The sequence below is a fragment of the Pinus tabuliformis genome, chromosome 5_1 (assembly GCF_031772625.1).
Source record: "Pinus tabuliformis cultivar Carrire ecotype Pingquan chromosome 5_1, CPIR1, whole genome shotgun sequence".
Lineage (NCBI taxonomy): Eukaryota > Viridiplantae > Streptophyta > Pinopsida > Pinales > Pinaceae > Pinus > Pinus tabuliformis.
The window spans coordinates 57,037,936-57,059,354 of record NC_142305.1 but is presented as its reverse complement, the minus strand read 5'-3'; the positions used below and the strand labels follow the sequence as shown (position 1 = coordinate 57,059,354).

At 40.9% G+C, this 21,419-nt stretch overlaps 1 protein-coding gene across 1 annotated transcript in view; it reads right to left on the bottom strand.

The window, feature by feature from the left end:
- LOC149163430 (nardilysin-like) overlaps positions 1-21,419 on the bottom strand; it is a 694,409-nt gene that overhangs the window by 260,227 nt on the left and 412,763 nt on the right. Inside the window, exon 10 of the mRNA XM_089431708.1 lies at positions 11,324-11,480. Within this exon, the coding sequence (XP_089287834.1) occupies positions 11,324-11,480 (157 nt within the window). The remainder of the gene's footprint in view (positions 1-11,323; positions 11,481-21,419) is intronic.

Genomic DNA, 21,419 nt, shown 5'->3' with positions numbered 1-21,419 from the left:
GACGTCGCCGCTCTTGAAAAGAGGTATTGCTAGACTAGTTGTCCAATCTGTGGGGAGCCCTTGTTGTATGATGTTGTTGAAGATTTTTGTAATGTGAGGTGCAAGAATCTTTGAGCCCCACTTTAGATATTCTGCTTGGAGTTCAGCTAAGTCTTTTGCTTTCTCAACACCCAACTGCTTGATACCCATCTCTACCTCTTGTACCGTGAAGAGTTTAGTATCCGTGTTGACCAAGGGGGGAGGGTCAACCTTGGGAACCTGCTCGTAAAGTTGTCTTGCATAGTCAAACCATTTAGAAGTTGTAATATTATTTCCAATTTGTATCTTTTTCGGTTGGAGCTCCTTCCAAAATAATTTGGGATTATTTTTCCCAAGGAAAATTAGTTCTTCCCTCCTTGAAACCATGAAATCAGTCTTTTTCTTGCTTAGTAAATGCTTGTAAGATTTGAGCTTTATGTTATCCTTGTTTGACTCTTTCCACATTCTCCTTGCTTTTTTGCATTCCTCGTCAAACCAAGCATTAACCGGAAAGCAATTTGTTTCAGACTTCTTAATTTTTGTTCTTTTGCACTTTGCAAGTGCGCATTGAATTAAATGTGTTAATTCGTGACTATGAAGGCTGTGAATTGTAATTTTCTCCTTCTCAAAGAGCCTCTCTAGCGTCATTTTGAAGGTATTACAATTTTCTGGGGTCAAAAGAATTCTGCCCTGTGGGAGATTTTGTTGGACATGCTGAATTTTTGACTCTAATTGTTTCTTTCCAATCCAAGAGAAACATAAATAAATTGGCTTGTGATCTGATTTCAAATCCCACAACTGATCTCCAACCAAAACTTCTTCCATTTTCTCACACAAACCATGCGAGCAAATTACATAATCTACCACACTTGCTCCACTGTAAGTATTGCAAGTGAAATTACCGGACTTTGCCCATCTAGTCAAGCCATTACAAATGACTAAATCAAAGGCCCCACATAGAGTAAGCAATTGTTCACCAAAGAGATTGTAGCCCTTGTCCTCTGAAATTCTTTCCCACTGATGATTATTTTCTTCTGTAAGCCAAATAGGGTCACAATCATCTTTACAACAAAGAATGCTAGCTTGCTCACTTGCAGTCCTAGCATTGAAATCACCCACTATAAGGACTTCACCTAGCTGAGAATATGTTGCAATATCCGCTTTTAAAGCTGCAAATGGATCTTTGTGGTCAAGCCCTCTACCTTTGTAGATTTTTGAAACCTGTGGCGCAAAATAGCATGCTGCAATTCTGATGTGGTTTCCATTTTCTGATATTTTAAACCAAATGAATTGCTTATTTAAGTCTTCTTTTTCTAACTGAATGAGACGACCTTCTTTGTTCCTTACTAAAACCATGATACCCTCGTGCCCTTTGCCATTCCCTGCTGCCTTGTTCCACACTGCCATCTTCCAGTATCCTTCAAACGAAGGTGTCTTGCACCCTTCATGCTCATGTGTATCTATGAGGCAAATTATGTCTCTGTTTTCCACAATAGGCCCTAACCTAGGTCCTCGTCTCCATGGGTAACCTCTGCAGTTCCAACAAACTAATCTTAATGAAACCTGGGTATGACTTGATTGCTATTTATTTTGACATGCAAGACTCACATTTGAGTCTTTGTCCCTGTTTTCCCATACTGACCTTGCTTTCTGATTTCCTGTTGAAGAGTTTGTTGCCTCTTCTTTATTACCATATTGCTGCTCTGTTCTGGAAGGAGGTCCAAATTGCACTATCACAGCTTTGCCTTTATAAATCCATGCTCTCTTTCCTTCATCTCTCGCTGCCCTAACCTTTAAAATTTCCTCTCTTCTTTCCACCTGTTGTTTTACAGTTAAATCTTCTTCTAGGAAAAAACGAGAACCCCTCAAGAGATGTTTCTTGCTTAGAATAATATATTTATCACGCAAGCTAGGCATAATGACTTTTATGGGCCTGGCTCTCTCCCCGTTAAACTTACCCACCCTCCATGCTTGGCATATTTGTCCTTGCCATAGCAACTTGTCTTTCAAGAAGTCTCTTGCAAGGTCAAGAGTACATTCATTTTTTCCATAGTCTTTCACCCCTTTAATAATTATGTTTGTTGCCCTATTTTGTCTTTCCTTGTCTTCACTATCTTGCATGTTGTCAACCTGAATATTTGTTTCTCCTTCCTTATTAGCAGAATTGCTAATAACTTGAGCCCAAGTTTTGGAAACTTTGGTGGAATCTTCTTTCATTTCTTCTTTTGCGTTCTCTTCATGGTTGTTTATTTGAACAATCATTTTCCCTTTATCCTGGGATGATTTCACATTCACTACCTCTATACTTTCCACTACAGATTTCTTTATGTTTTGCACATCCGCCTTCATGCGTTGCCATTCTGTCTTCCCTATCATGAGAGCTTCCTGTAGCAATGCCACTTGTTCTTCTAAAATTTTATTGCTTTCTGTTAACGCCTTGTTTTCAGCCGTTATTATATGAATTTTATGATCTCTTTCCTGCCCTTTAGCTTCTAAAACCTCCAACCTTTGTTTTGCATTTAACAATTCTTTCACATAAAGATCAGATGACCAGGTGAGAGGTGTGGATGTGGGACTATATAAGGCAAAATCATCAATGGTTTTTCCTTTGGACTTCTTGTTGCCATGTGCTTGTGGAGGAGACTTGTTTGAGTGCTTTTTGCGAAGGACTTGGTTACTTTTCTTCCTTGCTTGCTCCCATTTTAGACGGGCTATTCTTCATTTTAAAATGCCCTGACATTGTTTGGCATTGACCCAAACCCACTTCCCAGCTTTGGTGGATGAGGCAATTTTCACTTGTCCTAAATCATTTGTTTCCACATGTTCTGAAATTTCTGGTTCTTTTGTCATGTTTGAATGCATTCGCTGTTGCTTGCTCGCTGCTCAATTTTTCCGCTGCATAAAAACTCCTTGTTTTCACACTGCTCACTGTTCGCTGCTCGCTGCTCTCGCTATTGCCCACACTACTCTGCTTATATCGCTGACCACACTGCTCACCACGTTGCTCTGCTCATAAATGCCCTGCCCCAAAACCCCATGGGCTCCATCTTTAGCTGTTCTCCTGGACAGCTCAGAGATTCTAACTCGTGACCTTTTAATTCTTTGTATCCATAATGGCCGACTCCCGGACTCGATTTCCTCTCATTCGCTGTAAAGGAGCAGACAAATTTAGGGGATTGACCCACAGTGCCAAAAAACCACTGTATAGCACCGTACAACGATTCGGAGGCCGAACCGATTGAGACGCAGATTACGGCCCAAGGAGAGGTAAACGAGGTCGCGTCGTTTGCCGGAAGCAACACAGAGTTGAGCGTGAGTGAGCAATAAAGTAGACTCCGAATCTGGCGAGGACAGAGTGCTGCTTTCCAACAGTGACGTATAAGTATTCCAACTGCAAGCTAGCAGACTACCACTAAATTTGGATGTAGTAGCACCCAATAAATCACAAAAATCTTCTATTTAAGATATATTAATTTAGTGGCTCAGATTTAAATCAGATTTCAATATTACAAATTTTAGCCCGGAATGTCATGTCCAGGCAGGATATAGATAGTCTTCAAGTTTCAACCAGGGGAAACATGCTATCCCTCCTTGCATATGTAAGAAAGTGGATCTTTTGTAATCATTTTTGTAAAAATAATTATTTCACGACCGCCACCGCCTTGGCTCTTCATTCTTCCGGAGGTCAGCACTGCCTCACCGCCTGCAGAACGAAAGGGCAGCACTGCCTGGGACATGAATATTTTAATTGCTGTAACCGACATTAATTTTGGTATAAATACATATGCTTAGCCGAGGAAGAGAATTCACTCTCAGTTTTTGGTTGTGTAATTTCTTTGGTTCTGTAATAAAGCAGTTGTAGCTGCTGTTATCTGAATTTATGTATTCCTGTTTCATCTGGTATCAGAGCCAGTTTGGACTTTGTTTCAGAAGCCATTGTTGTGTACCTAAAATTTGTTGTCGTGTGAGGTTGAACAGAACTGTTGTGAGATTGAACAGAACTGTTATGCAGTGCAGAGTGCTTGTACATGTAGAGCGCTTGTGACTGAAATGGCTGGAGTTGTTTAATGCTACATTGAATCCGTAATTGCTGTGCAGCGCTGGAATCTGAGAGTGAAGCAGAATTCATTGCTGAGCGTGGTCGAATAGAGCTGCAATATTCTGCTGAAGATTTGTGAGGGCAGTGTGCAGTGTCTGGATGGGGCAGCTTGAAGTTTGAAGGAAAAAGAGATAAATCTACCATAAGTCGCAACTACCAATGTTGAAAGGTATTTTGTCATGATATTGCCAGTTTTTTATTGGGAGTAGAATTATTTTTCAAATTCCATGTTTGAAGGCATTTTGAGAATGTTTTTTAAATTCGGAGAAGTTTCAATTGAGTAGATGGGGACATTTTTTATTTCCAGCAACATATCTACACAGTTGAAGGAAGAAATTTATATTAAAGCTCTACTTCCCTTGGCATTGGATATATTTATTTTTCCATTATACTATTTTTGTCTCACTATGTGTGGCTCTACTTAGCTTATTAACATTAAGTGGTTAATGAGTTAAAGTTTTTTTACCATTGTTGGCTTGAGTAGAAAGGAGTTTTGTTTGGAGAAATTAAAGTACTTGGTAAACCAAAATAAAATCAACACATCAACACATCAACACGAATATTTTGGACAGTTATCCCCAGAAAAACTCAATGCGGGAAAATGGATGCAATAGAGGAGGATTTTATTAATCAGCTATTCTTGAGTACAACTGGGTGCCAAACTGGCTTACCCAATAGAGATAAATTCTCCAACACCCTCCCCCAGACTCAGCATCACCCACGCAGGCCCTCCAGTGACTGCGTAGTCTTGCTGTCTCTGTGTCTGCCTGAGAGGCTTTGCGTCTGCCTCTCTAACCTGTACGTTGATCTTTTGGTGTTGTTCCTGCCTCTCTATTCCGTACTCGCTATCTCTTGCTGCAAACCAGACCACTAGTTCGAATTTCTCAGCAAACCCCACTTTAGAAATCGAACTGACTGGTTCCCTTACTGCGTTCTCCAACTGACCCCCAAGCCTCTTATTATACTTTTTTCAACGACTGAGATTACATCTCTAATCAATGGCTAAGATTAGATTTGGCTTGATCCATGTCTTTTGGAATCTTCTAACCCAGTTTTATATTACTACCCATTAATATTTTATTTTTCATTAAAAATATTAATTATTTTAATATCTCCCAAACCAAGTAGAATCTGCCCAAACCATTTTTGGGTCTTGGATATCTCATGTGCTTTAGCCTCTACACCAATTTTCATGGCTATAACACATCCGATGCTACCCCAAATCAACACCCCCTCTTAGCGAGGACTGTGCTCTAGTAATAGTCTACACTGAGCATCACTCTCATTATATGGCACGAGTACCTATTCTGATGCCAGGCCTCCCCGCCCAACATCCTCTGCACTGTTGCATCCTGTATTGATGCCCATGGCTCTGCCACTTCCGCTGTTGCATCCGTACGACAGCTGCCTCGGCATCTGTGTTGTTGCTGGTCCTTTCTCCCGAGTCCCAACACTGCATGTGCATTGCAACTCCCTCTGCATCCGTGCTGTTGCTAGTCCTTCTTCCCAACATTGCATATGCACTGCAACCTCTTCTCATCATGATGCATCATGCTACTGCTACTGCACTGCAACATCATATGCATTACTTCTATTGAAATGGGTTCTTTATCATCCACATTTTCTCCCTGAAATAATCAAACTTTGTTCTTCCAAGGGCCTTGGTAAGGATGTCTGCCACCTGTTCTCTTGTAGGAGTGTAGCTCAACTGTACAACTCCTCGTTGGACACAGTCTCTGACGAAGTGACAGCAAATATCAATATGCTTTGATTAATCATGAAATACTGGATTCTCAGAGAGCTTGATGCAACTCTGATTATCACACATGATCTTGGTCGCCTCCATCTTTCTTCTCAGATAGATGGAAAGGGCTTGAGAACTTCATTTGCAACACATACGATAGGGCGAGTATTATTGACTATATTATTTGTTGACAAATCTTAATAGATATGATAGATGAAGTTAAGTTTGGAGAGAATATGTGAGACTTAAAATCATACCATAATCCAATTTATATAAATCTATCTTGGTTAGAAGAAATACGGCATAGGAGGAAAACCCAATGTTCTCGACAATTGATATCAAGGGACAAAATCTTTTTAACATAAGAAAATTTCACTATCTTCAAAAAAATGTTGGAGAGATCAATCCAGAAGGAGAAGAGTGGTTCCCAAAGCCTTAACAATCATGAATTAACCAATATTATTCAGGGTGCACTTGCAAATAATTGCCATATATTCTACCTCAGCTGAGCTTAGAGCTACGGATTTCTGTTTCCTACTGCACCAAGAGGTCATTACCGATCCAATGTTGAAACAATACCCAGAGGTACTTTTCCGATCCACTAAACTTCTAGCACAATCTACATCAGTAAATCCACTCAAACTGATATCCTTACTCCTGGTGTACAAGAGTCCATAATCTTTTGTTCCATGTATATATCTGAGAACATGTTTGGCTGCTGCCCAGTGCGCCCTCTTTGGTTCCACCATGAACTGACTGAGGGTGTTGACAGTGTAACAAATGTCTAGCCCGGTATTGACCAGATACATCAAGGACCCTATGAGCTACCTGTATAAGGTGGGATCAACATCCTTGTCTTCTGATGCATCAATTTTCTTCCAGTTGGTGATCATTGGAATAGCCATGGGTCTACAATCCTGCATCCTAAACCTCTTCAGAATTTTTGTAGCATACCTCCCTTGTCCAAGGAAGATCTCCCCTTTTTGCTACCAAACTTCTAACCCCAGGAAGTAATGCATCTGTCCCAAATCCTTCATGTCAAATTCCGTGGCTAGATTCTTCTTGCAGTCCCCGATGGGCCTGGATGATCTTGTCAGGAAGAGATCATCCACATATAATACTAGGATTAGAGGCTCATTCTCTACAACTAGATAGTAGAGATTTGGATCTGCATCACTCTTGACAAATCCCATCTTCTGCAAGTAGATATCAATTCGACCATACCATGCTCTAGGTGCCTGTTTCAGCCCATACAAGGCTTTCTTCAATCTGCATACATAAGACTTCTGATGTGTCTCAAAGCCTTTTGGATATTCAATGTCTACCTCCTCTTCTATCACCCTGTTCAGGAATGTCGTTTTGACATCCATCTGATGAATCTCCCATCCCACCTGTGTTGCAAGAGATATCACGGTTCTAATAGATGTATACCTGGCTACTGGGGCGAAGGTCTCTTCGTTGTCAATTCCTTCCTTTTGAGCATACCTCTTAGCCACAAACCTGGCTTTGTATTTTTCCACACTATCGTCTGCAGCATATTTAATCTTGTAGATCCATCTCAAACCTACCACCGATCTGTCCTGAGGCCTCAACACTACCTCCCAGACATCGTTCACCATTATGGAATTGTATTCCTCTACCATCGCATCCAACCAAACCTGATGTTGAGTAGCCTCCTGAAAACTGGCAGGCTCCCCATCCTGAGCTACTAATGCTTGATATCTATCTAATTGTTTTCGCTCCCTTTTATTGTTTCTTGGTGCATTGATGAAATCCTCTGCATCTCGCAGAACCTGACGAAGTTCCTTGCTCGTTCTTCCTTTGGTAGTAGGTGTTTTTGTTAGCTCCTCCTCCTCCTGTGATTCTTCCTATTCCGAGAAAGAATTCTTTACTAAAATTGGTTGAAGTGGTTTGACGAACGGTTAATCTTTTGACTGCTCCTCGGAAGGCATTTCTCGAGATTTTCTGAGGCCCTACCCTCAATGAACTTCACATCTCGTCGAACTACTACCTTCCTACTCCCTAAGAGATAGATTTTGTATGCCTTAGCGTTCTCGTTGTATCCCACTAGATATCCTTTCTCTGCAATTTGATCCAGCTTCTTCCTCTTTTCCTCGGTTATGCGGCAATATGCTAAGCTCCCAAATATCCTGAAATGACTGACTTCAGGTGTCTTCCCTGTGAAGACTTTCTCTAGAGTAATCTTGCTCAATTCCCAATGAGGAATTCTATTCTGAACATAGATTGTCGTGTTGCATGCTTCTTCCCACAGGAATTTTGGCATATCCTAATCATACATGATGGCCCTAGCTGCTTCCATGATAGTCCTGTTCTTTATATTTTCTACTTCATTCTGCTCTGGATTGTAAGGAGTTGTCCACTCTCTTCTAATGCCCTCCTTGGCGCAAAAATTAGTGAAGTCCTTATTGACATACTCTCCATTATCTGAGCACAAAACTCTTATTTTCTTCCCTGTTAGGTTCTCTACCAGAGCCTTGAACTCTTTGAATCGACATAAAACCTCGTCCTTGGTTTTCAGAAAATAAATCCAAGTTTTCCTTGAGTGGTCATCAATGAAGGTGACGAAGTACTCGGCACCACTAAGAGCTTTAGTGGACATAGGTCCATAGAGATTTGAGTGTATCAATCCTAATACACTCTTGGCCCTATTTTTACTTCTAGGAAATGCCGCTTTGGCATACTTTCCTAGAGCACATCCTCCGCATACATCATCTCATTTTGTACTAAGATCCAGAACTCCTGTTACAGTTTTCCTGAGAATTCTTAGAGCCCCATGGTGCAAATGATCCATTCTTCTGTGCCATAGCTCGTTCAAATCCTTGTCTCCATGATTGCCTATCAGTGGCATTGGTGATTATAGTTGTAATCTGTAAAACCTGTTACTTCTGATCCCGTGACACTTTCTTTTTTTGGCTCGGGTGTTTGACGTATACTTTCTCCTTGATGAAGAAAACGTCATAGCCCTTGCCTTGAAGTTGCGATACGAAAAGTAAGTTCATCCCCAGTCCTAGTACATGCAGCACGTTGGTAGCACAATACCTCTCTCCCATTTTTGTTTGAAAAACTATGGTACCCTTCCCTATTAGAGTACACTTTTCCTTATTCCCCATGGTGATCTAAAAATTCATCCTTTCCTCCTAATAATCTGAGAAACATTCCCAGATTCCCGTCATATTCTAGGGGGCTCCATTGTCTGTATACCATACTTCTGATGATGCAAAGCTTGTCACACAAGCAAATTCTTCTTCCAATCTAGAAGCCCACATAGAGAAATCAAAATTACTGTCTCTTGTGCAATTTTCTGAAAATCTGTGCGAGTCTCCTGTCATAGATGCCTTTGCATCATGTTCTCAACACATAATTGATTTTCCCTTCCTATCTCTGATTACTCGCTCTGATTCCATGTGAAAATTCTATCACTGCAACAACTGATTTATTTTACCTAGTTATTTTCCAATAAGTTATTTACGAAAATCCTTCAGTAAACATTGAAATAAATTATGTTGCAGACATCACCATAATACAAAAACAAATACATGCACAAGAATCAAACACATCAACATAGATATTTTGGACAATTGTCCCCGGAAAAACCAATGCGAGAAAACTAGTGCAGCAAAGGAGGATTTTATTAATCAGCTATTCTTGAGTACAACTGGGTGCCAAACTGGCTTACCCAATAGAGATAAATTCTCCAACACCTCCCCAGACTCAATGTCAAACTTGCTGGCCTCTACGCAGCTCCCAGACCCTCTGCGTCAGCACTAGGCCTCCCTGCATCACCCACGCAAGCCCTCCAATGACTGAGCAGTCCTGCTGCCTCTGTGTCTGCCTCTCTAACCTCTGCGCTGATCTTCTGGTACTGTTCCTACCTCTTTTTTCCCTACTCGATACCTCTTGCTGCAATCTAGACCACTAGTTCAAATTTCTCAGCAAACCCTGCTCTAGAAATCGAACTAACTAGTCTCCCTCAGTGTGTTCTCCAACTGAACCTCAAGCTTCTTCTTATACTTTTCCTGTTGGTCCTTCAACAGCCGAGATTACATCTCTAATCAACGGCTAAGATTAAATTTGGCTTGATCCATGTCTTTTGGAACCTTCTAACCCAGTTTTATATTAATACCCATTAATATTTTATTTTTCCTAAGTTTAGACTTAGGAACTCCATTAAAAATATTAATTATTTTAATATCTCCCAAACCAGGTAGAATCTGCCCAAACCATTTCTGGGTCTTGGAGATCTCATGTGCTTCAGCCTCTCCACCAATTTTCATAGTTAGAACACATCTGATGCCACCCCAAATCAACACCAGGGTCAAAGAAACCTCATTTAGTGAAATACTTTCTTTGATCCTTTCCACCTTGTCTAGGGTAAGAAAATCATTGACTATTTCATACTTTCCTCATACCCCATTTTGTGACTCCCTTAAGGCACTGGTCTCATATTTTATAATATAATCTAATCAATAATATTGCTCAAATTTAACCAATTGGCTCGGCCACTCATCTGTGTATCCCAAACAAGTTGGAAACCAACTTGTTTTCCTTCATCTCATTCCATAGGGACTATCCCCATAGCCTTTTGTTGGGAGACAACTAGAATGGAGTGGGCGGGGATCAGAGTGACAACCCCCGTCTTGAGCATTGTCGCGGTGCCTATACAACTCGGGTGACAACATGCCCAAATAAAGAACAAGCATAAGCACTCAATTGCACAATGAAAACAGTACCTTTGGGTGAAATTTCCCACCTTCTAACATGTGCTCTCGACAAATGGGCGAGGAAACATATCACTGATATAGGGAGTGGAACTAAATGACACATTACATTGGGACTATAAGATGGCTCGTGGGCTGTTGGCTGCTAGTTGGAAGAAGATGAATAGGAGAAAGGCTCTCCTAGGGTACCCACTTTTGGTGAGAAACATTTGGCTCCAACTGGGACATGAGCTCACTATAGAGCGCATGATCCATTTACTCAAGCGGGGAGGTCATGAGAACTCTAGCAATCTCCTGGGACGTAGACCTATGTCCCGCACACCACAAAACAACTATTGGAAGCATGTGCATTGGGCATACTTGTATTGCCCATGTTTTTCATAAAATAATAAATCCATACAGAAAAGTAAATCTATCTTAAGATGCAAGCCTAATCTAAATGCATTCTAATCTAGTATGAGAACATACTATGGTGATATTAGCCATGCAAAATGATATGCATGCATCCTACACTACCATACAATGCTAGCATACTATGAGTGAGCTAAGTGTAGTCATATAACCAATGTAGCCAACATATTATTAGATCCATATAATTCCTCCTAGCCTTATAATCAATCACGAGATAAATCCAAAATCAAGCATAACCATAATCATATGCAGGGTAAGGGTGGGAAGTGGCAAAACATGTCATAAAACAACAAACAGGGATAGACAGCAAACCTGCAAGCCTTGCCGCATAGTCATCTGGGGGCAGCGAGTCTGGAAATTTAAATTCTAGGTTTGCAATATCTTGAAGCTCCTTAAATACCCATTCTTCTGGAGCCATGTCACGCAGAAACTTCACATACTGATACAGAAACCCAATTACCTCCAAAACCTAAAAAAGATATAGAAATTCCTTCAATTAATTTCGTTGATGAAAAGAAAATCAACTAGCCTAAAGCACTACTCTGACAAATTACTAGATAATTCTGTGTAGCCACACCGACAATAAAGTCAAGGAAGATTTTGTTAAATGAAAGATTTATTCTGACAATATATTCAATTAGTTTTTAAATTGACCTACCTATCCATAGATGTGGATAGATGTTATACTATATGAAGAGCATAATAATAGAGCTTAATGCAAAACCATTGTACAGGTTTCATAAAATGTCAAAGTTCATGAAGATAACTTAGAAATGATTTAATTCCTGCAGAAGTCTAGATTTCACACTCCAGAAGGTTATAAATATCTACGCATGATAATATCGCAAAAACAGCAATTACCAGATTTGTGTCAAAATAGACATTCCTGTAGTTAATAAACTGAACTTAGCTTAAAATGGCAATGTATCTAAACATGAAAAATTGTTAAAGCCAAATTACTTCATAGAGTAACAGAAATAAAAGGCATCAATGGACTCATAGCTTGAAGCATACTGTTAATACTGAGCGATGTAGAAAACTAGTTCCACTGCTGAACAAGCATTTGCAATAATTTATAATTGCAGAACAATGGGTCTATAAACAGTCGCAAGCAGCAAGACATAAACACCAGCAATGAAGCTTGATTATCAGAAGCCACATGGAAGTTTAAATATGAGAACTTTTGAATTAAGAAATGCCAGAGACAGGAAAATATCATAAGTGGAGGCTTCAATGTTTATTTATTTGAGACAAAATTCATACGCATCTTAGAGTTCATTAATGCAGAGGACAAAACGAATCATTCATCCTGAAAATACATCATATATCATCAACATTCCTGCAAATGGGAATCAAGCAATAGGAAGAAGGGTTGAAGAATGATGTCTAATAGTAAAAATTGTGTCCTATCTGGTCAATCCTTTTGTCTGGAACTCATGGGCCAGATTTGCTGGAGAAGAATTGAAAATTCTGTGTTTTTATGGTTCACTGTGTTGAAATTATAACTAGGTTTGGTCTTTATAATCATGATCTTGTAAAGAGTCAAAAAGAATTCATTTGAGTCAAAAATAAAATTATTTTTGTTATGTCCTATTTGGACATTTTAAAGAAAATGAAAATTAAATTTTTATGTCTTTTGGTCAAATCCCAACTGCCAAGTCAGCTCTCCAGATGACAGGTCGGCTCATCCTTTAGAGGCACCTTTTCGGATGAGGAAACAACTATATAGTGGCATTACTTTCTACCATTTGGCAACCAATTTGGATCTGATCTAAGAGGAAATTCAGTGACATCTGAGGCATTATTTTTTTGTGGGATACAAGTTTTAAGGCCCCAATCTCCTATGTTTATGCGAACTCCAGAGACTACACATTTATGTGATAGACAAACTTCCTGTGGCACTGTATATCTGTGATATCTGAGCTACCTGAGGTTGCGAGTTTCTGAGGCATCCTTTCTCTGTGGAACATGTCATCCAAGGACAGGAATATGGCATCCTGTAACCAGACTCATTGTGGACAGTTGTTGCTTGGAAGAGGGCTGACTTGGCACTTGGGTAATTGGTCTACTGGTCAGTTTATCTATGACTTGGATTTCTATTGTTGATTAAGATTCTATAAGGAAAGGATTGCTGGGTTTTCCCCTTGTGGGTTTTGCCTTGGCCTCTGGCCTAATTTCTTGTCTCTTGTCTTATGTGTATTATACTTGAATAATTGCTTGATGTCTTGATGAATGAAGTAAATGCTAAATGAAAAGCATATATATTAACAGCCACAAGTAATTATAATGTTCAGAAATTCTATCATGCATTCAAATTTCAACATGATATCAGAGCTTATGGTTGAAGAACAGCGTTGAAGTTGAATAAAGCTGCTATAAAATCGACGTCCTAATTCCTATGCATATAGACATCATTCTGGGCTTAAAAATCATATATAGAAGCAGGACAAAAAGGTATATTGAATACATGGTATCTCTGAAGTCTCTTGAAGTGATTCCTGTACACAGTCCGAATTCTATGCTAGAAGGCCGAAAGCTGTGGTAATACATTTTGAACAAAGATTTGAATTTTGTGAGCTTGTAGTGACACTTAAGGAACAGGGGCCAGAACCTGTGTTGATCTGAACCTGTGGTGACTGCTATACAGAGGTCTGTGGTGACTGTTGATCCGAACTTGTGGTGAGTGTTATACAGAGGTCTGTGGTGACTTGTGGTGATTGGTGAGATAGAGATCCAAACCTAGTACAGAGCTTCAGGGCTTGTTGTATAGGTCGAATAACCTCAGAATATCTGAAAAGTAACTGAAGCTTAAAATCAAAACGACAAAGAACAGCCTTGTAAAATTCCGTAAGCCTGATTTGCTTGAAGGTAGGCCGAATAGTCTTGAATAAGTGAGGTCGAACCTCAATATGGTTAATCCTAAAAATCTAAAAGACCTCAACCTTGTCAAGCTTCAGTCATGATCTCAGAGATCCGAATCATCTCAGAGGAAAGATAAAAATGCAGAAAGTTAAACATTTTTATTTAGGAAGTTTTGGCATCAAAGTTATCTTTAGGACCGAGAGCCTGAAGATGAATCTCAGAAAGTTCGAAGGATCAAAACTCATGATAAAAGGTCGATATAATACCCTCAGAAGAATCCTCCAGTTATTTGATATGTTACACCTTTTGTGGTTCGATAAAAAAAAAAGGTCTCACAGGGATAAGAATCAATAAGAAGAGGTTTGAATACAAACATGTCAGGAAGATATGCTAATCATTGTTTGAAGTATTTGAGCAAATTCATGGTATTGCAGACTTACATGAAGACAACCAAAAATTAATAAGAGCTATCTGATATAACCCTGTTGACGGTGTTGGACCCGCCAACATTCAAGGGATCTCCCCAGTATGAAGTCCCAACTAGACTTCATACCATTTGGTGAGAGTGATCTGCTTTGTCTTCGAACAGCGAGGTTTGCATGCCTGGTGAGTGCTTAGTGTTACTTGTGTAAAGGTTATTTCACCGTAAAGGGAGAGGTTGGAAGTAAGTCTTGTGAGAATTTGATTACCCGAATCACCACTGCAGCAACTGATTTTTTTTACCTATTTATTCTTCAATAAGTTATTTACGAAATCCCTTCAGTAAATATTAAAATAAATTCTACTGCAAATATCACACCATTATACAGAAAGAAATCCCTGCACAAGAATCAAACTCATCAACACAGTAATTTTTGGACAATTGTCCCCGGAAAAATCCAATGCGGGAAAACCGACAGAGGAGGATTTTATTAATCAGCTTTTCTTAAGTACAACTAGAGTGCCAAACTGGCTCACCCAACAGAGATAAATTCTCCAGTGCCTCCCCTAGGCTCGGCATCAGTCCAGCTAGCCTCTGCGCAGTTCCCAAACCCTCTACGTCAACACTCTGCCTCTTTGTGTCACCCACGCAGGCCCTCTAGTGACTACGCAGTCTTGCTGCCTCTGCGTCTTCCTGAGTGGCTCTACGAATGCCTCTTTGATCTCTGCCTAGTCCTCCGACATTGTCCCTGCCTCTCTCTTATGTACCCGCTACCTCTTGCTGCAATCCAGTCTTCTAGTTTGAGTTTCTTAGCAAGCCCCGCTCCAGAAATCAAATTGACTGGTCTCCCTCAGTGTATCTCCATTTGACCCTCAAGTCTTCTCTTATACTTTTCTTGTTGATGAATCAACGACTGAGATTAAATCCCTAATCAACGGCTAAGATTAAAATAGACTTGATCTTTGTCTCTTAGAAGCTTCTCATCCATATCTTTATTAATACCCATTAATATTTTTATTTTCCTAAGTTTAGACTTAGGAACCCATTAAAAATCTTAATTATTTGAATAACTCTTCATCCGGATGGAGTTTTTCAAAACGATTCTGGGTCTTTGAGATCTCATGTGCTTTAGCCTCTCCACCAATTTTCATGGCTAGAGCACATCCGATGCTACCCCAAATCAACACTCCCTCTTGGCGAGGAATGTGCTATAGTAATACTCCACCACTGAGCATCACCCTAATTATACGGCACTAGTTCCTTTGTTGATGTTTGGCCTTCCTACCCAACATCCTCCGCACTGCTGCATCCTGTACTGCTGCCCAAGGCCCTACCACTGCCACTGCTACATTTGTACTGCAGCTCCCTTTGCATCCGTGCTGTTGTTGGTCCTTCCTCCCAACAGTGCATCTGCACTGCAACTCCCTCTGCATCCGTGTTGTTGTTGGTCCTTCTTTCCAACACTGCATGAGCACTGCAACATCATACCCATTTCTGCTACTGAAATGGATTATTTATCATCTCCATCTTCTCCCTGAAATAAGCAAACTTTGTTCTTCCAAGGGCCTTGGTAAGGATGTCTGCCACTTGTTCTCCTGTAGGAGTGTAGCTCAACTGTGCAACTCCTCGTTGGACACAGTCTTTGACAAAGTGACACTGAATATCAATGTGCTTTGACCGATCATGAAATACTGGATTCTCAAAGAGCTTGATGCAACTATGATTATCACACATGATCCTGGTCGCTTCCATCCTTCTTCTGAATAGGTTCACAAGCAGATTTTTAAGCCATATGGCTTCGCACGAAGTTGTGCTAGCGGCCATATATTCCACTTCATCTGAGCTCAAAGCTACGTATTTCTGTTTCCTACTACACCATGAGGTCATTCCCAATCCAACGTTGAAACAATACCTAGAGGTACTTTTCCGATCCACTGAACTTCCAACACAATCTGCATCAGTAAATTCACTCAATTTGATATCCTTATTCCTGGTGTACAAGAGTCCATAGTCGATTGTTCCCTATATATATCAGAGAACATGTTTGGCTGCTGCCCAGTGCGCCCTCCTCGGTTCCACCATAAACTTTGACAGTGTAACAAATGTTTGGCCTGGTATTCACCAGATACATCAACAACCCTACGAGCTGCCTGTATAAGGTGGGATCAACATCCTTGTCTTTTGATGCATCAATTTTCTTCCAGTTGGTGATCATTGGAGTAGCCATAGGCCTACAGTCCTGCATCCTAAATCTCTTCAGAATTTCTGTAGCATATCTCCCTTGTCTAAGGAAGATCTCCCCCTTCTGCTGCCAAACTTCCAACCCCAAGAAATAGTGCATTTGTCCCAAATCCTTTATGTCAAATTCTGTGGCTAGATTCTTCTTGCAGTCCTTGACGAGCCTGGATGATCTTGTCAGGAAAAGATCATCCACATATAATACTAGGATTAGAGGCTCATTCTCTACAACCAGATAGTAAATATTTGGATCTGCGTCACTCTTAATGAACCCCATCTTCTGCAAGTAGCCATCAATTCAACCATATCACGCTCTAGGTGCCTGTTTGAGCCCATACAAGGCTTTCTTTAATCTGCATACATGAGACTTCTTCTCATGTGTCTCAAAGCCTTCTGGTTGTTCAATGTATACTTCCTCTTCTATTACCCCGTTCAAGAATGTCATTTTGACATCCATATGATGAATCTCCCATCCCATCTGAGCTGCAAGAGATATCACAGCTCTCACAGATGTATACCTGGCTACTGGGGCAGAGGTCTCTTCGAAGTCAATTCCTTCCTTCTGAGCATACACCTTATCCACAAACCTGGCTTTGTATTTTTCCACACTGTTGTTTGCAGCATATATAATCTTGTAGATCCATCTCGAGCATACCGCTGATCTATCTTGAGGCCTAGGCACTACTTCCCAGACATCATTCACCATTATAGAGTTGTATTCTATTGATTTAGAGTAGCATCGGATGTTCTCTAGCCATGAAAATTGGTGGAGAGGCTAAAGCACATGAGATATCCAAGACCCAGAAATGGTTTGGGCAGAATCTAAGGAGTTTGGGAGATATTAAAATAATTAATATTTTTAATGGAGTTCCTCAGTCTAAACTTAGGAAAAATAAAATATTAATGGGTATTAATATAAAACTGAGTTAGAGTGGTCCAAAAGTCATGGATCAAGCCAAATATAATCTTAGTTATTGATTAGAGATTTAATCTCGGCCATTGATGGACCAACGAGAAAAGTATAAGAGGAGGCTTGAGGGTCAGGGTTTGCTGAGGAAATTGAGTGAGTGATCTGAGTTGCAACTGAGGGGAAATGAATACATAGCAGAGAGGCAGAGTTAGTAGCGGAGGATCAGCACAGAGCCAGGAGAGGGACACAAAGCCAGCTAGAGGCCACGCAGAGGCAGCCAGGAGCTATGCAGAGCCAAAGAGGGCCAGTGTGTGAGACGTAGAGGGTCCAGGGGCTGATGCAGAGGCTCCAGAAGCTGACGCAAAACCCAGAGAGGCTGACGCTGGGCCAAAGAGGCTGGCGCAGGCCCTAGAGGCAGTGCTGGGAGAATTTCATGGGACAGACTGAGAGCTAGAGTGCCGGATAGGGTGACGCAATCCCTATCAGAGTGACGCAGAGCAGCAGAAGTTGTATTGTTGCTGTGGGATCGTTCATCCGGTGATTTAGCCGGAATATCTATCTCCGACTGAGAGGTACTATTGCCAAGGGCATTCTCTGTTGGGTGAGCCATTTCTGGCACCTAGGTTGTATTCTGAAATTGCATAATAATAAAACCCTTTGAATAGCTACACCAGTTTTCCCACATTGGGGTTTCCGGGACATTAGTAAAAAAACAACGGTGTCACTTGTGTGCTTGTTTACTTTCGGTTGATGATATGTATGTGTTGATACTGTACTTGTATTTATTTTCAGTATTTACATGGTAAATAACTTGTTAAGTAATTAAAAAAGTAGGGAGAAATAAATCAGATAGTATAGGAAGAATTTCTAACGAGTTAAACTTAGAAATTCCAACATGGTATCAGAGTATGGTTGCAGATCACAGGATAACTGAAAGCATCAGCCGAGCAAAGCAGTAGCAATAGAAACAACTGTCCTGAGTGACAGAAGTTGTTCCTAACAGAAAGTAGCAAGGAAGGGGTGACTCAGAGGGCCGATGTCATCTGTTTGAGCCAGGAGGAGGATCAGTGCAGAGGAAGAAAGGAGCAGAACTGACCTATGCAATGCCCAGTCATCTTTCTCAGTAAGGAAGGATCGACGCTGTGGACAGGAGGTGCAGATTTTGCTGGTAGCGGGAGAGCCTAGAGTCTTAGACCTTCAGATTGTTGGGCATAGGAGGTTGTGGGTAATTTGCAAAGCGAAGCTGGTGGGGTACTGTGGTCAGAACACTACCTAAGAGGGCAAGACCAAGGAGTAGGGATTTCCAGAAAGGAAATCAAGACTCAGAGGGAGTCGAACCAAGGACTTCCAGGAGGGAAGTAGAGAGACTTAGAGGAGTTGAAAGAAGAGCAGCGAGATGGCAGTGAATGGGTTAAGAGATCAGGATAGACTGGACAGAGCAGTCTATCCTCTAGTGTCTGCCACGAAATCTCTAGTGTCTGCCTCTAGGGACCGCGTCAGCCCTTTCTCGCCCAGCGTCTGCCCAATGTCACCCTAACTCACCCAGCATCAACCTCTGTAGTCAATGTGTCAGCCATTAGAGCCTCTGCGTCACCCACGTTGGCTCTCTGAGGCACTGTGCAGCTCTTGGTTGCCTCTGCATGAGCCCTAACTCGCACTATGTGATCCTCTAGCTGGGTCTGCATCCCTCTCTCACGGCTTTTGCGCTAATCCTCGCGGTACTATCTCTACCTCTTTGCTTCTGTATTCACTGCCCCTCAGCTGCAACTTTGATCACTCCTTTGATTTCCTCAGCAAACCCTGCCCCAGAAAATCTAATTCTTGAGCAACTCGGTGTGTTCTTAAAGTGACCCTCAAGCCTCCTCTTATACTTTTCTCGTTGACAATTGGACGGACGAGATTAAGTCCCTAATCAACGACTAAGATAAATTTTGGCTTGATCCATGACTTTTGGACCCTTCTAACATAGTTTTATATTAATTCACATTTATATTTTAATTTCCCTAAGTTTAGACTTAGGGAATCCATTAAAAATATTAATTATCTTAATATCTCCCAAACTATTTAGAATTTGCCCAAACCATTTCTGGGTATTGGAGATCTCATGTGCTTTAGCCTCTCCACCAATTTTCGTGGCCAGAGCACATTCAATGCTACCCCAAATCAACAGTCTCTGTACCATGATCTCGACCCATAATTGATTTTCTCTTCCTGTCTCTGATTCCTTGCTCTGATACCATGTGAGAATTTGATTACTCGAATCACCACTGCAGCAACTGATTTTTTTTACTTACTTATTCTTCAATAAGTTATTTATGAAATCCCTTCAGTAAATATTAAAATAAATTCTACTGCAAATATCACACCATTATACAAAAAGAAATACATGCACAAGAATCAAACACATCAACACAGTAATTTTTGGACAATTGTCCTCAGAAAAACCCAATGCGGGAAAATCGGTGCAGAGGAGGATTTTATTAATCAGCTTTTCTTGAGTACAACTAAGGTGCCAAACTGGATCACCCAACAGAGATAAATTCTCCGGCGCCTCCCCTAGGCTCAGTGTCAGTCCAACTAGCCTCTGCGCAGCTCCCAGACCCTCTGCATCAACACTTTGCCTCTCTGTGTCACCCATGCAAGCCCTCTAGTGACTGCGTAGTCCTGCTGCCTCTGTGTCTTCCTGAGTGGCTCTGTGTTTACCTCTCTGATATCTACCTGGTCCTCCGGCACTGTCCCTGCCTCTCTGTTACGTAATCGCTACCTCTTTATGCAATCTAGTCTTCTAGTTCAAGTTTCTCAGCAAGCCCTTCTCCAGAAATCGAATTGATTGGTCTCCCTCAGTGTATCTCCAACTGACCCTCAAGTCTTCTCTTATACTTTTCCTGTTGATGAATCAATGGCTGAGATTAAATCCATAATCAACGACTAAGATTAAAATAGACTTGATCTTTGCCTCTTAGAAGCTTCTCATCCTTATCTTTATTAATACCCATTAATATTTTTATTTTCCTAAGTTTAGACTTAGGAACCCATTAAAAATATTAATTATTTTAATAACTCTTCATCAGGATAGAATTTTCCAAAATGATTTCTGGGTCTTGGAGATCTCATGTGCTTTAGCCTCTCCACCAATTTTCATGGTTAGAGCACATCCGATGCTACCCCAAATCAACACTCCCTCGTAGCGAGGAATGTGCTCTAGTAATACTCCACCACTAAGCATCACCCTGATTATACGGCACTGCTTCCTGTGCTGATGTTTGGCCTTCCTACCCAGCACCCTCTGCACTGCTGCATCCTATACTACTGCCCAAGGCTCTACCACTGCCACTACTACAACATACTATAGCTCCCTCTGCATTGGTGCTACCGCTGGTCCTTCCCAACACTGCATTTGGACTGCAACTCCCTCTGCATCCGTGTTGTTGTTGGTCCTTTGTTCCAACACTACAACATCATACCCATTTATGCTACTGAAATGGATTCTTTATCATCCCCATATTCTCCCTAAAATAAGCAAACTTTGTTCTTCCAAGGGCTTTGGTAAGGATGTCTGCCACCTATTCTCCTGTAGGAGTGTAGCTCAACTGTACAACTCCTCGTTGGACACAGTCCCTGACAAAGTGATATCGAATATCATGTGCTTTGACCGATCATGAAATACTAGATTCTCATAGAGCTTGATGCAACTTTGATTATCACACATGATCTTAGTCGCTTCCATCCTTCTTCTGAATAGGTTCACAAGCAGTTTTCTAAGTCATATGGCTTCGCATGAAGCTATGCTAGCGGCCATATATTCTGCTTCAGCTCAACTTAGAGCTACATATTTTTGTTTCCTACTACAATAGGAGGTCATTCCCGATCCAATGTTGAAACAATACCTAGAGGTACTTTTCCAATCCATTGAACTTCCAACCCAATCTGCATCAGTAAATCCACTCAATCTGATATCCTTATTCCTGGTGTACAAG